We start from the raw sequence: 11500 nt of genomic DNA on the forward strand, positions 1-11500 counted from the left end.
TCAGAATAACCCAGGTCAGATATACATAAATCCAGTTTTGTAGAAAGTTCTCAGCCTTGGATGAATTTTCACATTTAAACCCAGTTCCATTGAGGGTTTTGGTGCCTGTCCCAGCTCCTCATGTGCAGCATCATGTCCTGGTCCTGAGGCAAAGCCTCACCATCACCCATGCCAGTGCTGGGAACTGGCACTGGAGCTTCCCACACTGGCTCCTTATCAATTTCACCAGTAAATCCTTGGACCCAATTCCACATTTCAGAGGTTTACAGCTGTGCTGAACATTGTTCTGATTGATGAAGGAATCTGCAGGCAGGGAGAGGAGAGGAGAGCAGGGATCCTTTGCAGGGATGCTGGTGTGGAACCAGGATGAAAAGCCCCCATGAGATGTCTCCAAGGGCTGGGATGCACCCAGGTCAAGCTGGAGGATGAAGTCAGATGCTGCCACAAGGGAAGCGACTTCTTTCACTGGGAGTGCACAAGAAAAATGGGAATTTGTTTTCCTGAGTGGAAGCAAACAGCTCTGTGCAGCCTCCAGCCCTGTCTGTGTCCTGCAGCCTGGGCTGGGCAGAGGCTGTGCCAGGCAACAGAGGGTGAAGCAGCTTTGGTTTGGGGGCACAGAGAGCATCCTCCCACTGTGATCCCGTGCTGGAACCCCTCTGTGCTCACACCATGGGTGTTTTCTCCTGGGCAGGAGAGCAGATGATTTTGAAGTGGCCGTCCTCAGGGCTGGGCAGGGCCCCGGCGCTGCCCGTGCTGCAGATCCCGGAGAAGGAGGGAGCAGCCCTGTCCCCAGGGTGGCCGGAGCTGCTGGGGCACGGTTTGGTCTCTTGGACAGCAGAGCCGTGTCCAGGGAAGCAGAAGCCACAGGTTTCCACTGGCTCTGGGATTCTGATGCTGGTGAATCCCTCAGCAACGCTGGCGGCTTCCACCAGCCCATCTGCAAATAAATGCATCAGCTGAGGGGCCCAGGAGCAGCTCTCACCTGGGAATGCTCTGGAGTGCTGCCCTAGAGCCGGTGAAAAGCTGCTCCTGGACCTGGAGAGGACACCCAGCTCCCAGCATGGACTCACTGCACCACCAGGAACACCCAGAGAATCTCTCCAGACCTGGTGGCTTATCTTAAAGATCACCCTTTGATCCCTGTGTCCTTCAGCAAAGCAGACAGGAATGGCCTGAGGGACAGTCCCTGGAGTGACTCCAGGTGTCACATTGGCTCATGGGGTTTTCCTCAGTGATTTTTGACATTGATGGCTTTGAGGTGGATGCATGTAAACATAGGTGTGTGTGATGTGTGTGCAGAAACAGGTAAGTAGGCATTATTTTCTTTGGAAAGGCAGGAGAGAAGAAAAGGAGGAAGAATAAAACCACCTTTTCCATGGTGAATTGTTCCACAGTATCCTTTCTCCTGTTCTCCCTGACACAAGGACTTGTGAAGCCCCTCTGGCGGCAGAACTAAAACTGGGTATTTATGGGGTTTTGTGGGACAGATGCTCGTTTTGGAAGAGGGTTGGGTTGTTTTCAGGTGTTCATTTTGGAAGAGGGTTGGGTTGTTTTCAGGCGTTCATTTTGGAAGGGGGTTGGCTTTTGTCCCCTCACTCTCTGGATGGAGACTGGAGATTTGCTGCCCGTGGAGCAGCTCCAAGAGGGAATCTGTGCCTGGGGAGGGAGTGATTGAAGGGTCAGGGTGGAGAATCGGGCACAGGGCTCCAGTCCTGCTCCTCTCCCAGGCTCATCCTCATTGTCTTTGCTTTTTCTCCCTCCCTTTAGGAAATAGCTCTGCCCAAGCCTGCCCCCCAGTCTGCCCCCGTCCCGGTGTCACCCACCTTTGGCAGGGTCCTCCCGGCAGTGGCAGGGGGCGGCGCTGGGCTGGCAGTGTCCCGGCTCTCCCCTCCTGCGCAGGTGGCTCCAGCCCAGGAGCAGGGAGCAGCCCAGGCTGGCGAGGCACAGCCCGAGCAGCAGCCACAGCGCCAGCCACGGCTCCTGCTCCGCGCACGGCTCCGGCTCCAGCACGGCCGCGGGCGTGGCTGCGGGCAGGACAGACAGACGGGACACCTCAGACACCTCTGCGGAGCCTTTCTGGCAGGGAAGGAGCTGCCAGCGCTGTGCCCTGCGCTGGGAAAGGGTTTGGGAGCAGCTCCGTGTCCCCTCTGCCCGCTGGTGCTTCTCCATGGTGAGGTGGAGGAGACCCCTTCCCGTGCCCCTTTCACACCGTCCCACATCTTCAGGGGGTGTAGGACCCCAACCCCAGTGTAGGACTTGGGGATCTTGGGGCTCTACCTGTCCCCTCTTTCTGCCCCTCCCTGGGGCAGCTCAGCCGGGTGGGACCCAGGGCTGCCAACTCCCCCCTGCCCTGGGAGCTGCCCAGGCTGCGAGCACCGGGGAAAGGCCGGGGTGGGATGGAGGAAATGGGAAATGGGCCCTGGCTGCTTTCCCCAGCCCCAGTTCCAGGACAAGGGGGGGTTCTGGTGCCCCTTGCCCAACTCACGCTCGCAGGACGGGGCGCATTCCCGGGGGTGCTGCCCGCACACCGAGCTGCACCTGATGCAGCTCTTCACCAGATCATCGTAGTAAAACCCAGGTCTGTTGTTGCAGTCCATGGACTCTGGGGAAGGAGAGAGGAGGGGAGTGAGATGATCACGGTGTCCTCAGCACATCCATCCCACCCCAATGCACGGCAGGACGAGCCCAGCTCCTGCTCTGGCAGCTCAGGGGGGACCTGCCTGCACCCCCAGCACTGACAGCATCTGTGGGGCTGCCAGGGGGACAGACCCGGGATTTGGGGTGGAGAGCTGGGGAAAGGCCCCTGCTGGCAGCTGAGGGGAGGGGATGGTCTCAGCCAGCCTGGGCTCACCTGGGGGCTCCTGGCTGCTGCTGCTGCTGCCCTGGGGCTTGCACAGCGCCTTGGGACACACCAAAACCTGCCTCAGGATGCCAGGAATGGCATCTCCTGTCCTCAAGGAGGAGATGTTGACCTGTGGCTGCTGAGTGAGCCCTGGAGGGGTGAAGCCACCTCAGCCTGTGGCTCCAGGAAGGGTGCTGGCACAGGGCTGGGCACCAGAGTTCATTTGTCCCTTGTCCTCCTCCCCAGGTGTTTTCAGGCCCTGTCCCAGGCTGGGGGTTTGTCATTATCCACATCCCTGCCTTTGGAGGGTGGAATGGGGCATTCCCCAGTAGGGAACAGGAGTGCAGGTGCAGCCTGGTGACCCCAGAAGGGAGCAGAGCTGCAGCCCCTGGTCCTGCCAGCCCCAGCCCATCCCTGGGGAGCTGCCACATCCCGCTGTGCATTTGGCCTGAGCTGGCTCTGAGCCTGCCCTGGGGCTCATCCCAGGCTCTGCTCCTCGCTCCCAGCCTGGCCCCATCCCTGGCTCTCCCATGCAGGGCAGCCCAGACTCACCACACACAGCATCACACTTCCTGGCCAGGGACTGCCTGCAGGCCAGGCTGCAGGGGATGCACTGCGAAACGAGGGTGTCCCAGTACTGCTGGTCAGTGCAGTTCCTCATGGCATCCTGCCCCGCTCGTGGCCCATCCATGGCTGCAGGAGAGACACAGGTGGGTGTGGGGGGGTCACCATGGGGAGCTCTGCAGCCACTTTGTCCCCTTCTGGGGCTGGCACCCTGCGGGGGGATCCTGGCTGTGCCTCAGCCTCTCTGGGCCCAGGCTTGAGCAGGAGCACACAGCCCAATCTGCTGTTCAGGCTCTGTGTGTGTCCTGTGCCAGTGCCAGGGGACACACACAGAGCCCACCCTGGCCTGGAGGTGCCCCTGAGCTGTGCCCTGGGGGTCTGGGGGTCCCTGCACCTGCCAGAGGAGCACTGGGGACTATTGCTGTCCTTACAGGCTTTTCTGAAAGTACCAGAACCACCACCTTGTGTGTCATTGCTGCCCTTTCTCTTGGGTGTTCTGGTGTCATAGTGAAACCAGGCTGATGAATAAGAAATGTCAGAGCAGAAGAAGGAGGGAAATCTCCCCAGGAGACTTCAGGCACCAGTTTAAGCAGTGCCAGCTGGAGGTGGACGTGCTCTTGTCCCTGTCAGGGGTTCTTGTCCCATCCTCTGCTGCCCCAGTGCTCCCAGTGCCATTGTGCACTGGATGTGATGCCAGAGGCACAGGAGCAGCTCTCAGCAGCACAAAAACCACCCAGACCTCACATTTAGAGGAATTGGCTGGCTGATGACAGCCCCTGGGCTGCGCCACACGCAGGGGCTGCAGCTGCAGGAAGCTCAAACCCAGCCGAGGGGGGCAGTGCTGGCCATGAGCCCTTTGCAGCCTGAGAGGGCTCCCGAGAGCCCCATCCCTCCCTGAGCCCTCCTGGAGCTGCAGCTCTTTCCTGCAGGGTGGGAGATGCTGGTGCTGATGGCCCCAAAGGCTCAAAGCTTCCCCAAGCTGCATTGTCAGCTCTGTGTGCCCACAGGCTGAGCTGCTGCTTGGCAGGGCCAAAACTTTGATTTTTATAGAGAAAATCCCCAGTGCTCCTCCAGGATCTCTCTCCAGGACTCAGAGATTGGGCACTTTGCACATCTGTGCTGCCCCTGCCCATCCAGAACCTTCCCTGCAGGATGAGCTGGGTCCTGCCTGGGGCAGCATGAGAGAAACCCCACCCCCATTCCCAGGGGAAAATCCTCTCTGCACTGGGATGCTGCCCTGACACTGCCAGTTGTTCGATTAACATTGCTATAAAATTAAATAATGACTTATTTAATTTTATATAAAATATAAAAGAGACATCCCCAGGGCAGAGCGAGGCTCAGGCCACTGCTCCCCTCGGGTGCTCTGGGACCAAACCTGAGCTTTGCCCCCAGAGCAGCCCCAGGGCTGGCAGGGAACCCTTGGGGGTGGCAGGGGCTGAGCCAGCCTTGGCCTGGGTGGATTTCCCATGGGATAAGGGATGGGAACAGATCTGGGGCTGTGTTAAAGCTGAGGAGCTGCAGCCTGGGCACCTCCCTCCCAAGGACACCCCCAAGGAGATGTTTGGTCTCTTCTAGGACAGACCTTCCCCTCCCTGGGGAGTCCCAAGGTACACGTGGTGCTCCCAGCACGGAATTCTCAGCCATGGATTTTCCAGCAGAGCCAGGTGAGTCTCTCCCTCTGCCTCTCAGGACCCTCTGAATTTCCCCACAGGCCCCTCATGCAAAGCTTCAAGGAACCACAGGACAGGGGGGAATGGCTTTTAGCTGAAGGAGGGTAGATTTAGATAAATTATCAGGAAAAATTCTTCCCTGTGAGGGTGGGCAGGCCCTGGCACAGGTGCCCAGAGCAGCTGGGGCTGCCCCGTCCCTAGAAGTGCCCAAGGCCAGGTTGGATGGGGCTGGAAGCACCTGGGACAGTGGGAGGCGTCCCTGCCATGGCAGGGGGTGGAACAGGATGAGAATTCAGCTCCCCACCAGCTCAAACCCTTCTGAGATTCCCCCTCCAGCCCCACAGCAGGGTGGGAGCTCTGAGCCGAGCCTCCCCTCCTTGCTGGCCCTGGGATCATGCCCAGCCCCAGCCCTGGCCCCAAACCCCCCATCCCACCCCAGAGCCCCCCATGGGTCACTCACATGTGGCTCTCAGCAGTGGCTACTCCCCCTGGGCTCCAGCCATGGCCCTGGAGCTGCAGCACTGAGCCCTGCCTGGCCCGGGGTTATTATTAGAGAGATTTGGTTAATGCCTGGCTCTGCACTTCCTGGGGCTTCCCCTCGTCCCTTCCATGCAAATCGGCTGCACACTCAGGGCCCTGCCTTGGCTCTGGGTCCCTGGGCTGCTGGGACAGCGTGGGGACACTGCGGGCTGGTGTGTCACCAGGACAGGGACAGGTGTGCTGGCCCAGGTGGGCACATTGCAGAGGGCCCTGTGGAGTGGGAGCTCTCAGCAGAATCCCAGAATCACAAGGGCTGGGAAAACCCTCTCAGACTGAGCCCAGCCATGTCCCCAGCACTGCCACGGTCACGTCCCCAAGTGCCACCCTGAAACACCTTTTAGATCCCTCCAGGGGTGGTTCCACCACTGCAGCCTGTGCCAGGGGCATGTTTCCTTCAGGGAAAGGAGTTTTACCCTGCCAGGACCAAGCACTTCCATCCTCCCCATGTCCCCAGCATGGTCAGCACAAGCCACTGTCCTGTCTCCTGCTCACAATTCACAGAACATGTGAGTTGCCTTAAACGCTGATTTTTTTTTATTTTTGTGAGGTGCCTTAAACGCTGATTTATTTTTTTTTTTTTTTGGTGAGGTGCCTTAAACACTGATTTTTTTTTTTTTTGTGAGGTGTCCTAAACACTGATTTTCTCAGGTGCCTCCATGTCTGGGAGGCAGGAGGGCTGTGCTATGTGCTATGCCCTGCATGGGCAGCTGAGTCCTGGCTGGGCTGGGGGCACAAAGCATAAATAACTCATTAATAGCACATTAATAACTCATTAATAGCACACTAATAACTCATTAATAGCACATTAACAACTCATTAATAGCACATCTGGTTTTTACAGAGGCAAAGAGCCCCCTCTGCCCTGCTGGCAGCCCCAGAGCTTTGTCCCTGCTCCTGCAGGGATGCTGGGCATGGCTTGGCAGCACACGAGGTGCTGGCAGCATGGCACAGCCGTGACTCAGCTCAGCCCAGAGGGACCTTTCTGCAGAAGCAGCTCAAGGAGGAAGGAAGCAACAATACCAGTTACTAAAAGCACTCGTGGAGCAGCACCAAGGGTTCCTCTGGTTGGTTCAAAGCTCCTGATTTGTGCTCGCCACGTGCAGCTGGAGAGGCCAGGGGATGTTTGGCTGCCGTGCCCATTGCAGGGACACTGGAGGCTGGTCCTGCTCAGGGGGAGCAGAGCCCAGAGGAGCCCAGCACCTCATGGATGTGGCCCATGAGATCCCAGATCCTGAGGGAGGGTGGGTGGGAAGCAGCTCTGGCACCATCCTGAGCACCTCAGGGCTTGGAGCAAGGAGCAGCAGAGGAGGCACCACAGGGACAGTGCCACATGTACCTGGCACAAAGGATGAGGTCACTGCTGTGCTGAGCCTCCCCTGGCAGGGACATCCCCATTTTGGCACTGCCTGAGCTGGGTGAGTGTGGCAGAGCAGGAGATGGCCCTGCAGAGGCGGCCCCAGCCCCGAGCTGCTCTCGGGGTTTTGCAGGGGAAACTCACTGCTGTAAATAGCAGCAGAGACTCGCAGTTTCCACCCTGGTGAGCCCTCGGGAGGGAAGTGAGAAGCACTTGGGGGTGGTTTGTCCCTCCTGGCTGAGCAGGGAGCAGGCAGTGTGCTTTCAGCTGTACAGTTCTGGGGCTGGCTGGGCTGGAGCCCCATTTCCTTGGCTCTGTGCCCCATTCCTCACCCCCTGTGCCCCAGACACCCTCACCCCTCCTGCAGCCTCTGAGGGCTCTGAGCACCTCCAGACACGGTGCCCCATGAGCTCCTGCCCCACAGCCAAGGCAGCGGCTGCCACCCTGGGGCTGTTCCTGAGCTTTGGGCAGCCACCACCAGGATTTCTGCTCTCAGCCACCCCCTGCTCTGGATTTCTGGATTAAACCCTTCCTCTGCTGAGTTCACTGCTTCCCCAGAGCATCAACCAGGATTCTTACAAACCAGCAGCTCCCTGTGCATCCTCCCAGTGCCGTGAATCCCTCAGCAGGCTTTGCATCCCCCTGCATCCCTCTGCATCCCCCACAAGGTTTTGCATCCCTCAGTGCCCATCTGCACCTGGCTCTGGAGGTGCCCCACTCCCTCTGGGGTGACAGAGCACAGTTTTTTCCTGACAACAAAATCTATTTTTCTGCTGGGCTCTTGCCCCAGCGGCAGTGCTGCAAGGAGAGCTGCAGGTGGCACAGGCAGACAGGGTGGGCAATGTTTGGCCCTGAAGTTTTAGGGGTGCTTTGCCTTCCCCTTGAGCAGCTTTGCTGGGATGATTTCCTCCCTCAGCCCGGCTGCTTTTGGCAGTGCTGAGCCTTGGGCAGGAGATTTGCTCACACACCTGCTGCCTTCAGGAGCTGAGAAAAGGGGCCGAGGGGGAAGGAGAGGAAGAGGAGCTGAGAGGGGAGCAGGGGAAGGGGAAGAGGAGCCTTTTTCGGCCGAAACTGCCGACTGTGGGTCGGGCTGAGCGCAGCCGGCTCCGAGGGCTCATTCTGAGCACAGCCGGCTCCGAGGGCTCATTTCTGTCACCCCAATTCCCCGCGGGGCGCCGAGGCCAGGCTGTGCCTGTCCCGGGGCATCCCCCTGTCCTGTCACCGTCACCTCACAGCACACCCAGCGTCACTGCAGGGCTGTCACTGCTGTCACCAGGCTGTGCAGGGCCCTGGGGACACCAGGGGGCTCTGCAGGGCCGTGGCCGTGCTGTGGCACCGCCACTCGTGAGGGCATCCCCGTGTCCCCAGCGTGCGGCTCCTTGTCCCCACTGCTGTCCGGAGCTCCTGGGCACGGCTGTCCCCAGGGTCTGTCCTGTGTGTCTGTCTGTCCCCGGGGTCTGGTCTGTGGCTCTGTCCCCAGGATCTCTTCTGGGGGTCTGTCCCCAGGATCTGTTCAGTCCCCAAGATCTGTTCTTTGTGTCTGTGCCCAGGATCTGTGGCTCTGTCCCCAGGATCTGTCCGTCTGTCCCCAGGCTCCGTTCTGTGTGTCTGTCCCCAGGATCAGATCTGTGTGTCTGTCCCCTGCTCTGTTCTGTCCGTCTGTCCCCAGGATCAGATCTGTGTGTCTGTCGCTCTGTGCTGTGTGTCTGTTCCCAGGATCTGGTTTGTGGCTCTCTCCGCAGGCTCTGTTTTGTTCCCTGCTCTGTGCTGTGTGTCTGTCGCTGTGTTCTGTGTGTCTGTCCCCAGGCTCTGTGTGTCTGTCGCTCTGTTCTGTCTGTCTGTCCCCAGGAGATGGCACCCTCGGCCAGCCCAGCCCGGCTCCCGCTGGCTCCGGCTGTCCCCGCACCCGGAATCCTCCAGCGCGGCCAAAGGGAATCACAATTTATGGAATGGTTGGGTTTGAAAGGACCTTAAAGCCCATCCAGTTCCACCCCCGACAGGCACAGGGACGCCTTTCACCAGCCCAGGCTGCTCCAGGCCCATCCAGCCCAGGTGGGACAGGTCCCTGTGGGATGCAGCCCCAGCCTGGCTCCTGCCCGTCCCTGGCACCTCCATTCCAGCACCCCCAAATTCGGGGGTTTCAGAGCCCCCCTCTCAGCCCACACTGCTCCATTCTCCCTCTGCTCCTCGTCCTGGCACCACCCCTGGGGCATCACCCAAGGGTGCTCAGTGCCCACCGGGGCCTGGGCACCCTGTGCCAGCTCTGACCCTCACAGAGGCTGTGCCAGGGCTGTGGGTGAGCCCTGGGTGACCCAGGCTCCAGAGCTGCATCAGCAGGGTGGGGCTGCAACAGCCTCCTTGCCAAAACCCAGCACTCATCAGGAAAAGGAAAGCATTTTACCAAATTTTACCAAAACCCAGGCTGTGCTCCCCAAACCCAGCTGGAGACAAGGATGGCCAGATGGGGAAAGACCTGGGTTGGCTGAGGTGTGGCACAGAAATGAGGAAAAAGCCCTAAAAACGCGTAGGGAAGGAGCAGGGTTCAGTGGCAGGGCTGTGTGCTGAGGTGTAAAGCGTGGGTGGTGGAGAAGGGAGATGAGTCAAAGAACAATCTTTGGCCAGAACAGCTGATCTGATTACGTGGGGTTTTGACCTGGTGGGAACAACTCCTTGCCCTCACTGCTGAATTCTCTCTGGAGAGGTGTTTTCCTGGCAGAACCCTCATGGGAAGGGGTTTGCAGCCTGCCCAGGAGCTCTGCTGTTAATTTTTAACTCTAAAACCCTGGGGAAATTCCAGAGGACTGGAGGGTGGCCAGTGGGAGTCAATTTAATATTTAAAAGGGATAAAAGGGCTGATCCTGGGAATTACAGGCCAGGTGAGGCTGATCGCCGTCCCCGCACAAATTATGGGCTGGGTAATTGAGGATGGTGTCAGCCAAAAATTAGAAGCTAAAAATATAATTAAGGTCGTTAGCTTGGTTTCATGGATGGCAGCTCCTGTCAAGTGAGTCGGCTTTGGTTTTTTGGCATGACTCTGGGCTGGCTGATAAAGCTAATTGTGCTGCTGCTTTATAATGGGTTTCTCCAAAGTACTTAATTTAGGGCCATGTGACATTTTCATTTGTAGGACTTGCATTCTATGGAGCCAGCAGAGCAGACATCCCACGGCCGCGCTGGCGGCTCAGGGCGGTGGCCAAGGGGGCTGAGGTTTGCACAGGGTGCTGTTTTCAGCAGGGATGCTGAGGTGAAATGGGGTTGGCAGGGCAGGCAGCCCCACAGGGATATCCCCTCTGCCCTGCCCAGCAGCCAAAATGTGGGGAAAACCAGGAGGGAGCAAAAGATTTGGATTTTCCTGCTAAAGCACAGCGAGGTCTGGTGGCAGCAGCAGGCACTGATAACCCAGCTGTAGGTGTAATTAATCAATTTTCGGAGTAAGGTATGAACTCGCAGACATTTAGCATCTCTGGACAAGAGGAAAGTTCTGCTTGGTGGGAGAGGATTTATTGTGGTTTCTGGGACAAGCCCAAGCCTCTGCATGCATGTGCCGCTTGCTCTGGCCCATCCTCATGGGCCTTTCCAGCCCCATGGAAGCTGCATCCTCCCCTCTGGACTGCGCCAGCTGCAGCTGAGAGCTGTGGGTTTCCTCCAGTGGATCATTTTAGGTCATCATTTGGGTCCTTTTAGTTTTTGTAGCGGGAAAATTGCAATTGAATGAGGCTTGGAGCAACCTGGTCTAGTGGAAGGTGACCCTGCCTTGGGACAGAGGGTGGAACAAGATGGTCTTTGAGATCTCTTGCAACTTGAACCACTCTGATTCTGTGACAGCTGGGCACAGGGGCATTTCTCTCCATCCAGGAATGTGTTTTTCACCCCATATGGATTTCCCCCCTGTGGGTCTCACCCCTATAAGACCCACGGTGGCTCCAGGGGCATCCAAGCCTCCTTTGGTCAGTGTTGCCTTTGGCAGACGTTCCCCGGGCAGGGCTGTGGAAGGCTCTGGATCCCTGCAGATGCAGAAGGGATGGGATGCTCCCACTCCAGGTGGAGCAGGGCAGGACGGGGGAGCCCTCTCAGCCCAATCCCGGACCCAGTGTGGATCCCAGGGCTCGCCAGCTCCGAGCCGTGGCTCCTGCCCACTCCCCCAGGCATCCATCCGTCCGTCTGTCTGTCTGTCTGTCTGTCTGGCTCCGCGGTAATGACGGCGGGCTGGCGGCACGGAGCCATTCAGGGACTTGCCCAAGGTCCCGTGGGGAGCGATGGCCACACGGGAGGAGCACCCGGCTGTGCTGCCCCTGCCCGGCCCTGCGGAAAAATATGAAATGTGCGGCACCAGGGCCGGGAGAACACGGCAGAGCCACCGGCCCGTGTCCCCGGAGCGGCGACATCCCGGCGGGCGTGGCAGTGATGGAGCTGCAGCATCTCTCGGGGTGACAGGAGCAGGGGCTGCTCTCCTCTCTCCGGGGGGATTCGGAGCTCCCAAACCCTTTCCTGGAGGGTTTTCCCGGTGCCTCCCAGGCCGGGCAGGTG

At 58.9% G+C, this 11500-nt stretch overlaps 1 protein-coding gene across 1 annotated transcript; it reads right to left on the minus strand.

The window, feature by feature from the left end:
• Positions 1-662: 662 nt before the first annotated feature.
• TNFRSF13B (TNF receptor superfamily member 13B) lies at positions 663-5605 on the minus strand. The gene is made up of 5 exons (XM_058816309.1): positions 5540-5605; positions 3395-3535; positions 2486-2602; positions 1824-2024; positions 663-937 (listed from the first exon to the last, which is right to left on the minus strand). Exons 2-5 carry the CDS (start codon positions 3531-3533, stop codon positions 663-665), a joined length of 732 nt encoding a protein of 243 aa, XP_058672292.1. The 5' UTR covers positions 3534-3535; positions 5540-5605.
• Between the last annotated feature and the right edge of the window lie 5895 nt (positions 5606-11500).

This window comes from Ammospiza caudacuta, chromosome 17 (assembly GCF_027887145.1).
Source record: "Ammospiza caudacuta isolate bAmmCau1 chromosome 17, bAmmCau1.pri, whole genome shotgun sequence".
In the NCBI taxonomy this organism is placed as follows: domain Eukaryota; kingdom Metazoa; phylum Chordata; class Aves; order Passeriformes; family Passerellidae; genus Ammospiza; species Ammospiza caudacuta.

What these genes read in the sequence shown, in the direction of transcription:
- TNFRSF13B (XM_058816309.1), bottom strand. Translation starts at nt 3,533, where the DNA reads ATGGATGGGCCACGAGCGGGGCAGGATGCCATGAGGAACTGCACTGAC. An exon ending in GAAGTGTGATGCTGTGTGTG is followed by an intron (nt 2,603 to 3,394) that starts GTGAGTCTGGGC and finishes CTCCTTCCCCAG; the next exon opens with AGTCCATGGACTGCAACAAC. An exon ending in CCGGGAGGACCCTGCCAAAG is followed by an intron (nt 938 to 1,823) that starts GTGGGTGACACC and finishes ATTTATTTGCAG; the next exon opens with ATGGGCTGGTGGAAGCCGCC.